This window comes from Pelophylax lessonae (assembly GCF_965119305.1).
Source record: "Pelophylax lessonae genome assembly, chromosome: 1".
Classification (NCBI taxonomy): domain Eukaryota; kingdom Metazoa; phylum Chordata; class Amphibia; order Anura; family Ranidae; genus Pelophylax; species Pelophylax lessonae.
Genome location: NC_138768.1, coordinates 329,785,323 through 329,802,590, shown reverse-complemented (window position 1 = coordinate 329,802,590; position 17,268 = coordinate 329,785,323). Strand labels below are relative to the sequence as shown.

Sequence of the window (17,268 nt, the reverse complement as noted above, 5' to 3'; positions counted from 1 at the left end):
AAAATGTGAAAAAAAAACAGTGTGCCCCCCCCAAAATCCACATTAGACCCTTATCCAAGCATGCAGCCTGGCAGGCCAGGAAAGTGGGGGGGACGAGTAAGCCCCCAACCTGAACCATACCAGGCCTCTTGCCCTCAACATTGGGAGGCTGTTTTGTGGTGCCCCCCAAAGCACCTTGTCCCCATGTTGATGGGGTCCTTGTCTCTGTGGTTGTGGGATCTGCCAGTGGGGGGCTTATCGGAATCTGGAAGCCCCCTTTAACAAGGGTACATAGTACCACTACCCATTCACCAAAAAAGTATCAAAAAGTAAGAACTACAGGAAACTGTTTTTGATAAGTCCTTTATTAAAAAATAAAAAAATTGTTTCCCTCAGTGTAAATCCATTGTCAATCACAACACCCCGTTCCTTCCCCATATAAGAGCTCTGAAAGCAGGGAGAAGGCATTCGGCAGCATGCCTCTCAATAGGCGGAAGCGTTTTTTTTTTTCGGGTCCGGGCGGGCGTTGTGATTGACGATGGATATACACTGAGGGACACTATTTTTTTATTTTTTAACAAAGGACATGTCAAAAACTGTTTCCTGTGGTTCTTACTTTTTGACACTTTTTTGGTGACCGGCGAGGGGTACGATGTACCCGATACCCATTCACATGGGGGGGGGGGATCTGGGGGCCTCCTTGTTAAAGGGGGCTTTCAGATTCTGATAAGTCCCCTGCCCACTGACCCCGACAACCACAGCCCAGGGTTGTTGGGAAGAGGCCCTTTCCCATCAACATGGTGACAAGGTGCTTTGGGGTGAGCGGGGCAGATCCCCCAAAACACCCATCCCTCCATGTTGAGGGCATGTGGCCTGATCTGGTTCAGAAGGGGGGGGCGCTTGCTCGTTCTCCCCCCTTTCCTAACCTGCCAGGCTGCATGCTCAGAAAAGGGTCTGGTATGGATTTTGGGGGGGGGGACCCTACGTAGTTTTTTTTTTTAATTTTGGCTAGGGGTTCCCCTTAAAATCCATACCATACCCAAAGGGCCTGGTATGGACTAGGGGAAGACTCCATGCCGGTTTTTACATTTTTTTCTATCTGCATTGAGCCAGCAACACATTACAGCTGCGAGTAAGTTTAAATTACATTTTTTTCTTTAGAAATGTTAGTATTGCTGCTGCAGGCTCCATACATCGTACAGATTTTTATTGTTTCACTTTAAGCATAATTAAAATCACTGCTCCTTTAAAAATTATGGTTTTAAAAAAAAATTTATACATGTCCCCCAGGGCAGTACCCAGGTCCCCATACACTTTTTATGGCAATAACTTGCATATAAGCCTTTAAAATTAGGACTTTTAATCTTTCATGTTCGTGTTCCATAGACATAGGGTTTGCATGCTCGCTAGAACTTTTTACCTGTTCGAAATGTTCTGGTGCGAACCGAACAAGGGGGGTGTTCAGCCCATCCCTACAAAGGGATGTGCTGATTTTTAATCCCTGCTTTGCAAGAAAACAAAAAACCGACATACCCCCACTGACAGGACAGAGCTCTTTATTGTCTACATTGTCTTTGTCCTGTCTTCATCCTCACCAATCGGACGGCATCGGCTTGTGCTTTGCAGCCTGCCCACACTGTAGCAGTAAAACTATAGTGCCTGATCAATAGGTAAAGTAACCCAAAACCTGCGCAAATGTAGAATTACTATGCTCATATAACAAATACAGACCATGAAAAAATAAGTTAACCGCGCTCCCAATCAATTACCTTGTGTGTTACAACAAATTGGATATTCCACAAATATATAGGTTGTCCCTAAATTGCCAAGAGAAATAATGTGCTTAAAAAGTCCCAAAGTATCCAATTAAAACATAGAGTGCAGTTCCATAAACACTCAATAGCATTCAGATGCCTATGTGAGCAATAGGGATGATCGAACTTTTGAAAAGTTCGGTTCGACCAGAACACCCGAACCTCCCAAAAGTTCGGCCCGGATTTCAGAATCCCATTGAAATCAATGGGACCCGAACTTCGGTAATCAAAAAACACCATTTTGAAGCCCTAAAACCAAATAAATGCCCCTAAAAAGTGCCTAGGGTTCTGGGTCACGCCCCAGGGACTTTTAGGGCTCTTTCACATGGTCCGCCTCCGTAGGCAGATCCGTGCTGCTCAGCGAGGATCGATCCGCGATCCCTGCTGAGCCGGCGGATGGCACAGCTCCGTCTCCGCTTTCAGTGCGGAGAGGGAGGTGTCACAGCCCCCGCTGCTCTCTATGGGGAATCGGATGAGAGCGGACCGCCTGTCCGCTCTCATCCGATCCCATCCCATCCGATCCGATCCCCAGGATGGATGGAAAATAGAATTTTCTTCCGTCTGGATTTCACGGACAGGATCGGATGCGGAATGCAGCGGGTGTCAGCGGACATGTCACCGCTGACATCCGCTGCTCCATAGGGCTGAATGGGGCATCCGATCAGATCCGCCTAAAAAACTGACAGGCGGATCTGATCGGATTGCCCGTGTGAAAGAGCCCTTAATCACACAAAAAAAAGTTCTTAAAAATTGTCATTTTTGATAGAGAGACAATTATTGGAAAAATTAAAAAAAAAAAAAAAAATAAATAAATAAATAAATAAAAATTCTTTGGATTTAGTGTCTGGGGGTCTAAAAAGTGTACCAGTGAAGTTTCAGCTCTGTAGCATGTCCAGAACCAGAAAAAAAGTTTGTTTGTATTAGGTCACTTATAGAACAGGGATATGGCTCCGCTCTTTTCACACCTTGCCGGTTTTGTAGCAAGCGTTTTTTTTCTTTTGGGCATTTTTTGGGGGTTATTGGAGGCAGGCATAACATCAGAACTTCTGTGTAGGGGTATATATACACACACACTTATATGTATATATACACATACACATATATAGGTGTAAAAGTAGTAGAACACTATACTTGCGCTAATGAAATAATTAACACCCATATGGCTCCGCTCCTGTAACACCTATATATGTGTATGTGTATAAATACATAGAAGTGTGTGTGTATATATACCCCTATACAGAAGTTCAGATGTTTTGCCTGCCTCCAAAGACCCCAAAAAAATGCCCAAAAAAACGCTTGCGCCAAAAAAAAAAACGCCCAGGTGTGTTATTGCAGCCGTTTTTTTGGGAATTTTTTGGGGGTCTTTGGAGGCAGGCAAAACATCTGAACTTGTGTATAGGTATATATACACACACACTTCTATGTATTTATACACATACACATATATAGGTGTTATAGGAGCAGAGCCATATGGGTGTTAATTATTTCATTAGCGCAAGTATAGTGTTCTGCTACTTTTACACCTATATATGTGTATGTGTATATATACATATAAGTGTGTGTGTATATATACCTCTACACAGAAGTACAGATGTTATGCCTGCCTCCAATAACCCCCAAAAAATGCCCAAAAAAATGCTTGCTACAAAACCGGCAAGGTGTGAAAAGAGCGGAGCCATATCCCTGTTCTATAAGTGCACTAATACAAACTAACTTTTATTTTCTGGTTCTGGACATGCTACAGAGCTGAAACTTCACAGGTACACTTTTTAGACCCCCCAGACACCAAATCACACAAAAAAAGTTCTTAAAAATTGTAATTTTTGATAGAGAGCCAATTATTGAAAAAAAAAAAAATGTCTTTGGATTTAGTGTCTGGGGGGTCTAAAAAGTGTACCTGTGAAGTTTCAGCTCTGTAGCATGTCCAGAACCAGAAAAAAAAAGTTTGTTTGTATTAGTGCACTTATAGAACAGGGATATGGCTCCGCTCTTTTCACACCTTGCCGGTTTTGTAGCAAGCGTTTTTTTGGGCATTTTTTGGGGGTTATTGGAGGCAGGCATAACATCTGTACTTCTGTGTAGAGGTATATATACACACACACTTCTATCTATATATACACATACACATATATAGGTGTAAAAGTAGCAGAACACTATACTTGCGCTAATGAAATAATTAACACCCATATGGCTCCGCTCCTTTCACACCTATATGTGTGTATGTGTATAATACATGTAAGTGTGTGTGTATATATACCCCCTATACACAAGTTCAGATGTTTTGCCTGACTCCAAAGACGTCAAAAAAAACGCCTGCAATAACACACCTGGGCATTTTTTTTGGTGCAGGCGTTTTTTTGGGCATTTTTTTGGGGTCTTTGGAGTCAGGCAAAACATCTGAACTTCTGTATAGGGGTATATATACACACACACACTTATATGTATATATACACATACACATCTCCAAAAAAAGGAGCAAGTAGGCGGGGCACTACAAGGGACTATAAACACCTGCTCAACCGGCGCTAACAAACAAGTACCTTAAAATCTATTATATAAAAGATATATGAATGTTTGATACAAACAATATATCTAACAAAGCTGCTGCTATAAATGAAATGACCCAGGTACCCAGCGGTCTGCTTGAGTCAGCTGATCGGTGAGGGTGGTAAACAGTAGCCTGCTGTATTCAAGGGACATATGCTGGTGGAGGAGACAACATAGAGAGGAGCAGTGCGGACAGGTAACACTATATATTCGATAAATAGTTCCGGTTTGTCAGGCGTTTCCAAGAATTTGTCAGTCAATTGATCTGATTGAGACGGTTCAAGTGCCGGCGCTCCTGGTTAACTCCTGAGGAGATCATTTCTAAGCCTGTGATAGGCTGATGTTACAGGCGCTTATTGACCAGACTTCTGGTGAGTGTTTCTGATTTGGGGGAGCACATTGGTGAGGTGGAGGGTCCGGTGTATTCACCAACATACTCACGACCTTGGATTGTCAGGAGAGAATATTCTGGGCACACTGCATGATCATATGAGCACATGGACTTTATCCCAGTGGACTGCATTTTTATATATATATTTTTTATGCTCTTAGCGCTGCTAGTGTGTTGTAGTATATCCTGTTGGTGAGATTATTATATATGCACCTTTATTGTATATACACATACACATATATAGGTGTGAAAATAGCAGAACCCTATGCTTGCGCTAATGAAATAATTAACACCCATATGGCTCCGCTCCTTTCATACCTATATGTGTGTATGTGTATAATACATATACGTAAGTGTGTGTGTATATATACCCCCTATACACAAGTTCAGATGTTTTGCCTGACTCCAAAGACCCCAAAAAAATTCCCTAAAAAAAAACGCCTGCAATAACACACCTGGGCGTTTTTTTTGGCGCAGGCGTTTTTTTTGGGCATTTTGTTTGGGGTCTTTGGAGTCAGGCAAAACATCTGAACTTCTGTATAGGGGTATATATACACACACACACTTATATGTATTTATACACATACACATATATAGGTGTGAAAATAGCAGAACACTATGCTTGCGCTAATGAAATAATTAACAGGCATATGGCTCCGCTCCTTTCACACCTATATGTGTGTATGGGTATAATACATATAAGTGCCCAAAAAAAACGCCTGCTGCAAAAACACACCTGGGCATTTTTTTTGGGGTCTTTGGAGTCTTTGGAGTCAGGCAAAACATCTGAACTTGTGTAATGGGGGTATATATACACACACACTTATATGTATTATACACATACACACATATAGGTGTGAAAGGAGCGGAGCCATATGCCTGTTAATAATTTCATTAGTGCAAGCATAGTGTTCTGCTATTTTCACACCTATATGTGTGTAGGTGTATATATACATACATGTGTGTGTATATATACCCCTTTACACAAGTTCAGATGTCATGCCTGACTCCAAACTTGTCCTCAAAAAAGCCCTATAGACGCCTGCAGCAAAAAGCAGGCTGACCGGAGAGAGGCCATATCGCTGCTCTGAAAGTCACATAAGAGAAAACGATCTTTTCTCTATAGCGGTCACCCTGAAATGGAAGGGTTTGGTCGCCCTGCCATAGCAGTCAGTGTCAGTTCACCCTACACTACACTACGGTCACCCTGGCACTTAACACTTTCCCTACAGAAACTTGATTTTTGAAGCTAACTAAAGTGGAAAATAGCACCCTAAATACACTAGATATCCCTTTCCTCACACTAATAATTGCTAAATGACACTTTTGAAGCAGAAGTAACAGAACTGCTTCCACTCTCTTCCACGTCCCTGTATTACAATGCTAGGAATTTGGTGGGGGCTACCTAGTCACTCCAATCACATTCCTAGCATTCTCCTGCCCCCTCAATTGGCTTTTACTGATGGTTCTGGTCCAATCACGGGCTTTTAAAGCCCATTTCCTGGCCCATTGCATTTTGGTCGGTTCTGGTTGCCGAATTCCGAACTTTTTCAGCAAAAAGTTCTAAATTCGGCCGAACCTCGAACAGTCAATGTTCGGGTCGAACCAATGGTCGACCCGAATCGTTTCATCATCCCTAGTGAGCAATTCACCTGTGGCCGTAAGACTCTCCACTAACATTCAAATGTGCATCCCACTCACTGGAATGTATTGACTCCCATTACAGGTAGTCAAAAACTGCATGAGTATCGGATGTTTCCACTTGAAGGGAAGCGACCCAGGGCAAGCTGTCAGTGGTGGTGCTGCTTTGTCTCTAAATGCTCAAACCAGCCCATGCAGAGGTAAAAGAGGAGCCTCTCATTGTGCAATATGTACAAATATTTATTAAAACATGTTTAAAATTACACTTACAATGGTTAAGTATTCCAAGGCATATAAAAATCAGGGGACACTGTTGTGCACACCACCTGTGTTCCAGGAAAGCTGAAGTGACGTGTCTTCCTTGATCCCACCCAACGTGTTTCGTCAGAGCACGTCTGACATCATCAGGTGTCCCCTGACGTGCTCTGACAAAACGCGTTGGGTGAGATCAAGTGAGACACGTCACTTCCGCTTTCCTGGAACGGGTGGAGCGCATAGCACACCAAGCCATGCTATGTGACTGGATACATGGACTTTTCCATGTCTTTTTTTTTTTTTAATACTCTGAAAAAACTTCAATAAATAGAATTATTAAAAAAAAAGTCTAAAATGTAATTTTAAGGCAAGTGCTTTAAATAAAATGGAAGATTAGATTTTTTTTCCTGTTGCTGAATGCAAATCTTAATATCAGTTCCAGGAGATTTTAAATTAAATTAGGTAAAATATTTTTTAACTGCTTGGTTGCCAACATTTTCCTAGCCAGTTATGTAAAAATACTAAATGTTGATTTTGAATTGATTCAGAATATGAAATGCTAAAATTATTGCCATCAGTCTTGATTGCACGAGTGTTTATTGCTTAGTTACAGTACGATCTGCCCATCACAGTTTTGAATTATACTTAGCAAGAAAAATGGAGGGGGAGATATCTGCTCTTCCTCTCACACGTCTAACAAGGACAGTACCATTGTGATCTTTCCTTGACACTGGCAGTAGCCCACTTCTGCTATTTCTGCAACAAGCTAGAACATTTGCAGTAACCAGCACCTTGTACTGCATGAGCTAATCGTTATCACCCTCCACCCAGTAATGGAAAATGACACAAATGGAAAGTAAATAAAAAGAAAATAAATCCAAATCAATTCAATATTTGGTGTGACCACCCTTCACCTTCAAAACAGCATCAATTCCTCTAGGTACACTTGCACACAGTTTTTGAAGGAACTTGGTAGGTAGTCTTGGAGAACTTACCACGGATCTTCTGTGGATTTAGGCTGCTTAATATCCTTTTGTCTCTTCATGTAATCTTAGACAGACTTGATGATGTTGAGATCATGGTTCTGTGGGCCAAACAATCACTTTCAGGACTTCTTTTTCTTCTTTACACGGAGGATAATTCCTAATGACATTGGCTGTATATTCAGGGTCGTTTTCCTCCTGCAGACTAAGTTTGGGGCCATTCACACACCTCCCTGATGGTATGGCATGATGGATAAGTATCTGCCTGTATTTCTCAGCATTGAGGAAACCACTGATCTTGACCTAATCTCCAACTCCATTTGCAGAAATGCAGCCTCAAACTTGCTAGGAACCTCCACAATGCTTCACTGTTGCCTGCAGACATTCATTATTGTACCGCTCTCCAGCCCTTTGGCGAACAAACTGCCTCCTGCTACAGCCAAATATTCAAATTTTAACTCATCAGTCCAGAGCACCTGCTGCCTTTTTTTGCACCCCAGTTACTATGTTTTCGGCCATAGTTGAGTCACTATTTCCATGTCGAAGGTATGGATTTTTTACCACAATTCTTCCATGAAGACCAAGTCTGGGCAGACTTCTCTAGACAGTAGATGGCTGTACCTGGGTCCCACTAGTTTCTACCAGTTTTGTGATTATGGCACTACTGGATATCTTCCAATGTTAAAGGGAAGTAAGAATTATATATATCTGTTGCATTAAGTTTACTTGGCCTACCACTGCAACGTTGCCCCTTTCTTTTTGCTTTTTTTAAAAGCGCTTGAATAGCACATCTTGTAATCCCAGTCTGCTTTTGAATCTTTACCTTGGAGAGACCTTGCTGATGTAGTATAACTACCTTGTGTCTTAATGCTGTGCTCCGTCTTTCCATGGTGTGTGACCTGTGACATGAAACTTTCTTCCACAACCTCACTTTAGTAGCAGAGTTTGGCTGTTCCTCACCCAGTTTTAGGCCTCCTACACAGCTTTTTCTGTTTCAGTAATGACTGTGCTTGAGCCTACATTTGAATTTGATGATCATTAGCACCTGCTTGGTATAATTGCTTAATTGTACACTCCAATCTTACAAAATCCCTCATTTTGTGCAAGTGTATGAATTGATGCTGGTTTGAAGCTAAAGGGCAGTCACTCCAAATATTGATTTAAATTAGATTTTTCTTCTGTTCGCATTTTGTAAATTGATAAAAATAAAAAATTAAAATATATATTTTTGAAAGCTTTCTTACTTTACAGCATTTCTTCACACCTGCCTAAAACGTTTGCACATTACTGTATACAGTAACAAGAGCCTCTGTTTGTAGAGGGCAATGCCTTTTCTAGGCATAGGTACATTAAACAATATGAAACACACTCGTGCCACCAATATAACTTTGTGCAGTTGCTGTTCCAAACCAATTAGGTTGTATATTCCCTATAAAAGACCCACAAGCGTGTTCCTTGTGTGCAAACAGTGCTTGCAATTTTTCAAAATAAACAATCGATTTAAATATATGAAGTGCAAATGTTCAATGTTCAAATAAAACCATAATATTCAAGTGATAACAAATATATTAAAAGTGCTCAGTCCCAAAAAATTGTGATATGCAGTTATCAAGTCTTCAACATATAATAAAGTGTCTTGTGCTTTCTTCAGTTGCAACATACACTTTAGTGCCACCAATTCACCACATGTGTGATATAGGTCCCCACTCACCAAATGAAGTTGACCCTCTTGTTGTATAACAGAGAGGAGTCGAAGATCGCTTAGTGGTCTCTCATTGACTGGCTGTGTCTTTGGGCTGCTCTCCAATGTCCTCTCCCCACGGCAGCATCACCAATGGCTCCAGTAGTAAAATTGGTTTGTAGAGAAAGAAATAAAAGGATGGGCTTCTCATTGTATAAAATGTTTCCAGTTTATTCAAAAATAATCCGTGACTGATATGCATGCAAAGAAGTTAATAACATGGGTATCCCAATAATGCAAAGGAAGCCGCAGGCCGATAGACTCCAGCGTGCGTTCCACCTGCATGTGAGTCTACGCACTGTGCGGTCCAACTTGATGCTTTTTGTCACTACGTAATGTCTTCAGAAGTTCACAAGAGGCAAAATTTGGAATATGAAATTTGCGTTTGGGAGAAGTGTAGAGGAGGACAGGCAATGAAGCGGGATAGGTAGACAACACTGAAAAATAGAACAAGCACAGCAAAGCGCACAGCATAGTGTAGTAACTCTTTTAATCAAAGATGAATAAAAACAAAGTTTCACACACACAAAAGTAGTTAGCCAAACCCACAAACAGAGAAAACCTATTAGCGTAAACCCATGGACAGAAAATTCCTGTTCACATGACTCGTGAACGCATGTGCATACGCAAACACGTGTGCGCCGCATTCGCGTTCACGCCCGCCACTAAGTGGCGCCAAGTGGGCTGTATAAACACCTTTGCCTTATGGTCTACAGCGTTCTGCTACCTGCTACCTTTTTCTGGTGTTTAAACTCTGTTGCCACCCTGATCCATCTGACCATGCTTGTACTCGATTCCTCTGTCTGCCTGTTTGCCGTTGCCAACTCCAGCCTGAACGTGACTACTCTGCTGCCTATTGTTCTGTTCCTAAAGTGCCTGCTAGTTACCGACCCGAGTTGCCTGACCCTGCTGTCCAGCCATCCTTCTATCTGCTGTCTGCTACCTGCTGCCAAGTGCCTGCTGCCTGTGACCTGCCAGCCTGCTAAGCATCTGCTATCTGTGACCAACCAGTCTGCCAAGTACCTGCTTTCTGCCACCAGCCAGCCTGTCAAGTACCTGCTGCCCTGTATCACGATTCAGCCTGCATCCAAGTACGCACAGACCTCACATCCGCAGCCTTCACCATCTGAACTTCTAGGCACTTGTGCCACTCCAGGCTTCTGTGCCTCCTGTTTACCTTATCAGGGGTACCAGGCTGGAGGTGTAAGAGATTGCCTTCCTCTCCACGTCAGGCTCCATCTCCAGGTACGTGACAGTACCATAGGGCCATGTCGGAGCCTGAGAGAGGGGTATTTCCCCTGGATGAGATCTGCCGACACATCACAGCATTGACACAAGCTGTTAAGGACCTACAAGAGGGGTACATTCAACTGGAAAACTGCATTCAGACACTTCCTGCACCTGTGATTTCAGCGACTGAAGTGACCTCCGCTACTCCAACTGCTTCTTTGGGAGCCACAGCTGCACCCACTGTCCTGATGCTGCCTCCAGAACCCAGAGTTCCTATGCCCGAGATGGTTGCTCTACAACCTCGCACCTTCTCCTTAGAGGCAACAAAGGTGGAGTTCGTCATATCAATGCTTTAAGGCGAAACCTCAAGCCTGGGCTCACCATCTGCTGGAGATGCCAAGCTGTCCACCCTAACTCTCTCTTTTTTGACACTATGGTACAACTCTTCGATGATCCTCAGCGATCCGCATCAACAGAGGCAGCCCTTCACTCGCTTCAGCAAGGTTGCAGGGCAGTGGAAGATTATGTGACAGAGTTCAGGCGCTGGAGTGTTGACACCTGCTGGAATGACGCTGCTTTGCATTACCAGTTCCGCCTGGGTCTAGCTGAACACCTAAAGATGAACTGGCTCGTGTATAGGTACCCAGCTCACTGACAGGATTTATTAATCTCTCTATCCAGATTGATCGCCGCCTCAGGGAACAAAGGTGGGAAAGGTCCTCCGGTCAAGCTCATCCCATATGGATGCTGCCTAAAGCTCTGCCACCTGCAAACATGGCTTCAGTCGTTCCTGCCTCACCCACAGCTGAGGAACCTGAGCCAATTCTTTTGGGGCTGCTATGCACCTTTCTAACACCTGAGGAGCGTCAACGCCGCTGGTAGACCAACCTGTGTCTCTACTGCGGAGAAGCGGGGCACTATGTGCGGAACTGTCCAGCAAAAGCACGTAAGTGTATGACCACCTTATCTGTTAATCTGCCACCAGTACTTCTAGTTCCACTCATGTTGCTCTCCCTATCTTGTTCCAGCTTTCAGGAAGAACCATTCCAGTCTCCACTATAGTTGATTCAGGAGCCTGCAGCTGCTTTGTTGATCTGACTTTTGCCACTTTTGGCATCAGATAACTTTGCAGGCCAAGGCCCAGGGACTTTCTGTGTATATGGCCGATGGTTCCAGCATAAAATCTGGAGCAGTCACTCAAGAGACTATACCTTTGCTAGTCTTGACCTCACCATCTGGTCACAAGGAACTGCTATGTCTGGACGCTATTTCATCCCCTCTGTTTCCAGTCATTTTGGGCATACCCTGGCTACAGGCACATAACCTCAGTATCGGCTGGGTGACTGGCAAAGGGGACTTTTAATCGTCATACTGTCATGAACAGTGCCTCCCAGGACCTTCAGCTCCACCTTTGCCCTTACTACGCATGGACTCTGATGTTGAATTACACCAAGTTGTCCCAACAGTTTACCATGACTTCTTGGATGTATTTAGCAAACACGGAGCTGACACACTTCTGCCTCACAGATCCTACGACTGCCCATTTGAGTTGCTGCCTGGGGCTGAAATCCCATTTGGAAGAATTTCTCCACAGATCCACCTACTTCGGATACTATATTATATGCAGGGAACTTTTTGTTGCTGCAAACGAATCTCTTTTCACAAATCAAGCAGACCTCATTGGGGGTTACCTTTCCACCTGGGACAACGCTAGTTGCAAGAGAAGGCTTACTGTGGTCTGCGGATAAGATATTTGTACCAGAGTGTCTGAGTAGCAGTTCTGGGACTATGCCACGATCATCCCTTGGCAGGACATTTCGGAGTTCATAAGACCATGGATCTGTTACAGTGCCTGTTCTGGCCTAATTTGGACAATAATTGTAGGGAATACGTGAGTTTTTGCACCATATTTATTCATAACAAGAGTAGCAGAAATAAGAGCTGGGGTTTACTTAGGTCCCTTCCAGTCCCTGATAGACCCTGGAAGATAATATCAATGGATTTTGTTGTAGAACTACCAACATCTGACGGGTGCTCTGACGGGAAAAAAGCTTGGTCCCAAATTTGTGGGGCCTTTTCCACTAAAGAAGAAGATAAATAATGTTTCCTATGAACTTCTATTGCCAGACTTATTGAAGATTAATTCTGTGTTCCATGTGTCTCTATTAAAACTCACAGTTTCTAATCCCTTTCCAGAACAGAAGTCAGGTCCTCCTGAACCAGTGGTCATTAACCTCCCTGGCGGTATTCCCGAGTGTGGCTCGGGGTGGAATTTCAGTGCCATTAGCGGTAACCCCGAGCCACACTCGGGGTACCACTAGGGAGCATCGCTGGATCCAGGTAGAGGTTACTTACCTTGTCCCTGGCATTCCGCGATGTGTCACTGCAGCATACCGTGGCCGGATCTTCCGCCCGATGCTGTGAGCCCCGGCTTCCGTCTCCTGCGACGTGACGCTCGCAGGGGGTTGGAACAGGCGGCAAATTTGAAAAGTAAAACACAGAAACACACTGATATATTGTAATCCTATTGGATTACATTACAAAATAAAATAAATTGACATTAGTTTGCCCCCCAGTGCCCTTTCCTGCAGTTTTACTGTACTATATATATATATATATATATATATATATATATATATATATATACACGTATATCTATATAGATATATAGATATACACGTGTATCTATATATATATATATGTATACACACACATACTGTGTATATATATATATATATATATATATATATATACTTTAACTTATTTATAGTTATTTATTATATTATAATAAAGGATTTTGTGTTTCAAACTTTATCAAACCCGAGATGTTACAAAGAAGAACGCACAGTAAAAAAAGAAATCATATGTAAATAGTTGGTTTGGGCTGCTCGTCCTTAAGAATTACTAGCAAAATAATTGTACCGCTTTCAGCACCTAAAATTGGAAACAATCGCACCGCCAGGGAGGTTAATGGCAAAGAGGAATATGAGGTAGAGGCCATTTTAGACTGTAGGAAAAGGAGGAATCAGCTCCAATATCTGATCAAATGGAAGGGCTACGGACCTGAAAAAAACTCGTGGGAACCAGAATCGAATGTTCACGCCCAGGAACTTATTCAGGCTTTCTGCTACAGGTACCCTGGAAAATGTACTCTTTCCCTGGAAAATCCGGAGGCTGCCCGTAAGGGGGGGGGGGGCAGTTTTAGGGAAGAAGAAATAAGCCTAGGCACATAGTTGTGTGTAGAGGGAGAAGGTCTGTTAGCCAAATCCAGACGGAGAAAACCTATTAGCCAAACCCATGGACAGAGAATTCCTGTTCACATGGCTCGTGAACATGCGTGCGTGTGTGCGTGCATACGCAAATGCATGTGTGCACCGGCGTTCACGTCTGCCACTAAGTTCCACCAAGTGGGCTATAAACACCTCTGCTGCACTAGGACCTTGCCTTATGGTCTACAGCATTCTGCTACCTGTTCCTGGTGTTTAAACTCTGTTGCCGTCCTGATCCATCTGACCACGCTTTTACTCTGCCTGAACCGACCCCTTGGCTTGCTCTTCGACCATGTCTCTGCTTGATCCCTCTGTCTGCCTGTTTGCTGTTGCCAGCTCCAACCTGAGCCTGACTACTCTGCTGCCTACTGCTCTGATTCTGACATGCCTGCTAGTTATCGACCAGGCTTGCCTGACCCTGCTGTGTGTCCAGCCATCCTTATATCTGCTGTTTGCTACCTGCCAGCCTGCCAAGTGCCTGCTGCCTGTGACCTGCCAGCCTGCTAAGCTTCCTGTGATCAGCCAGTCTGCCAAGTACCTGCTGTGTGCCACCAGCCAGCCTGTCAAGTACCTGCTGCCCTGCACGTCACGATCCAGCCTGCATCCAAGTACGCACAGACCTCACTTCTGCAGCCTTCATAATCTGAACTCGTGCCACTACAGGCATCCGTGCCTCCTGTTTACCTTATCAGGGGTACCAGGCCGGAGGTGTAAGAGATCGCCTTCCTCTCCACGTCAGGCTCCATCTCCAGGTACATGACAGTATCTTTGGTTAAAGGCATTACTACACTATACTTTGTTTGTCTTGTTTTTCAATATAAATAGGAGTGCTCCTCTCTTCATTCGGCAAAACTGTGATATAACTTTTTATATTGATAACATTTTTGTACTTCTGATCTGTTGTGGATTTTGAGATTTGTATGGTTTTCATGTACAATTGGTTACATTGTGGCATATACTGTGGGCAGGCGTTCTATGCAATTTGTGGTAATTTGTCATCCTAAAAGCAGTTATTAAAGCGGCTTCTACTAGTATAATAGTAATTTTGTTTGAAATTTTTCATTTTAAGAACTTTTATTCAATTTTCTAATTGTTAGTTGGATGAATTCAGTGTTTTTTTTGTTTTTTTTTTTTTATTAAAGTGACCAGAAAATTAAAAGTCGCAGGATTTAAAGTTTTTTTTTTTTAAATAACACATTTCTATCAGTGTATGTGCTTTCATTGGGAAAGTCCATTTGTTCCAAAATCCATTTCTTAAAGCAAATGAAATTTTAAAGTACTGCCAAATGGCATTCATCAAGTCATTTAGTGTAATGAGAATTGTTGTACAAATGTTCGCTTGAATCTTCATTCAAAAATCTACGTGTATGGCCAGCTTTACTTTCCTTTCCTCGTGGTTAGCGCGCAAAAAGATAGGGATTGAGATCTAACATTTGCCTTTAAAAAGTGTAGGCAACATAGGAGTGGGTATGGATGGATGTGTCCCATACAAAAGGCAGGATTTGAACTTGTCATATGCATTTGGTAGAAATGTAAAGTAGGCTAGACAAATTAGAAGTGAGTGTGGACAGAGGACAGTTTGGGGCACATACATTGAGGTGTGAAGAAGGGAGAACGATCTAGAAATGGTTAGGCACAGACAACAGTGTGAGAAGCATACAAGAGGTAGGGTTTGAACATGGGTGGAGTGTAGAGGACAATGGACAAATTATGGATAGACAATATTGTAGGGTGCACACCAGAGGTGGAGACTGAGATATGTACTGCTTTTGGGAGGAGTGTAGCGCAGGAAAGACAATGTAAGCATGGGTATGGAAATAGTGGCATGGGTGTTTGTAAAACTATTAAAGGAACATAAAGGTCTACAGGGATATATGTGAAGAGGTGAGCAAAAATTATACCTTTGCTGCACTAAAAGAAAATAATGGTAGTGATCGTGTAACTATAGTTGCAGGCAGCCTGGGATAGAATACCAGAATGGTCAGAAAGGGCCCTAGAACCAGAAATAGACACTCATTTTGCTAGTCCATAACAATTTGTCAGTGTGATCCCTGTTAATCCTAGCTAACAAAAAAGAGATAAAATGACATGGGCTTCCTAAAGTAATGGGACCACCCAACATGCAGTGAATGATCGATATGCCTGTTGAGTGATGAGGGATTGTCTGGAAGTTTAATTGTTAGTTCCCTGAATGATCATACATTTGACCACTGCATGTATGAAGAGCCCATCATTTTGTTCACAGTTTGCAAAAATAGTAGATTTGAAATGGAGTAGACTGAAGGCAGGTTCTGTTGGCTTGCTTAGTTTGTGGTAAAGCATACTATTATGCTTAGCATATGGTTCTGTGTGTCTAATGGTGTGGTTTGCTATTCTTTTGAAAAACCTTGTCAGAATCCTCCTGTTCACGATGATAAACCGTGCGCACGGTTATTTATAGGCTCAGCTTTTTTTTTTGTCTTTTTTTTTTCTAAAATGTTAGACAATTAAAAGGCTTTCCGAAATAGAGGATGAATGCTGCCATGGCAACTCGTGTTTTTGGTACCTGTTTCCGTGCAGGAGATTCATGAACAATAAGTTATATTCTGTAACTGGTTCATTAGTAGAAATGCATGCGTGCTTATTTATATTAATTTACACTTAGCTGTGTTTCTCTGCAGGTAACAACATGCTGGAGATTCTATATTTTTTACATCAAATTACCAGCAAAGGTCAGTATGCACAATACTTGATGATTTATTTTATACATTTTGGCATTGATGCATTTGATTTCTGGAAACTAAGCAATTTTGTTGCTTGTAATTGTTCTTTTTTGCATGTTGAAAAAGGCTGGTCCTTTAAAATCTGGTAAAGGAAAATTCCCATGTGGTTATTAGCAATAATTGTAACCGGAACATTTATATGCAAGACTATAAGAAATTGTATATGCTGAGCTGTCCACTGCTGACTGTGTTTTTCTACTGGATTGTTTTTTTTATAATTCTTTCTGTAATTAAAAATATATATATGCTAGCCGCCAAACTAATACCAGTCCAGCATACTAAGCATATACAGGTGCATCTCAAAAAAATTAAAATATCATCAAAAAGTTAATTTATTTCAGTAATTCAATTCAAAAAGTGAAACTCGTATATTTTATAAAGGTGCGTAACACACAGAGTGATATATTTTAAGCATTTCTTTTTATTTTGATGATTATAGCTTAATTTTCTCAGAAAATTAGAATATTACATAAGACCAATAAAAAAAAGGATTTTTAATACAGAAATGTTGGCTTTCTGAAAAGTATGTCCATGTACAGTATAGTATTCCACTCAGTACTTATTTGGGACTCCTTTTGCATGAATTGCTGCATCAATGCAGTGTGGCATGGAGGCGATCAGCTTGTGGCACTGCTGAGGTGTTATGGAAGCTTTGA

The 17,268-nt window shown here is 42.3% G+C and overlaps 1 protein-coding gene across 4 annotated transcripts in view; it reads left to right on the top strand.

The window, feature by feature from the left end:
• The window catches only part of CARMIL3 (capping protein regulator and myosin 1 linker 3), a 166,169-nt gene that overhangs the window by 24,729 nt on the left and 124,172 nt on the right, over positions 1–17,268 (top strand). For all 4 annotated transcript variants that reach the window (XM_082260241.1, XM_082260242.1, XM_082260243.1 and 1 more), the window contains exon 3: positions 16,511–16,561. In XM_082260241.1, the coding sequence (XP_082116367.1) occupies positions 16,511–16,561 (51 nt within the window). The remainder of the gene's footprint in view (positions 1–16,510; positions 16,562–17,268) is intronic.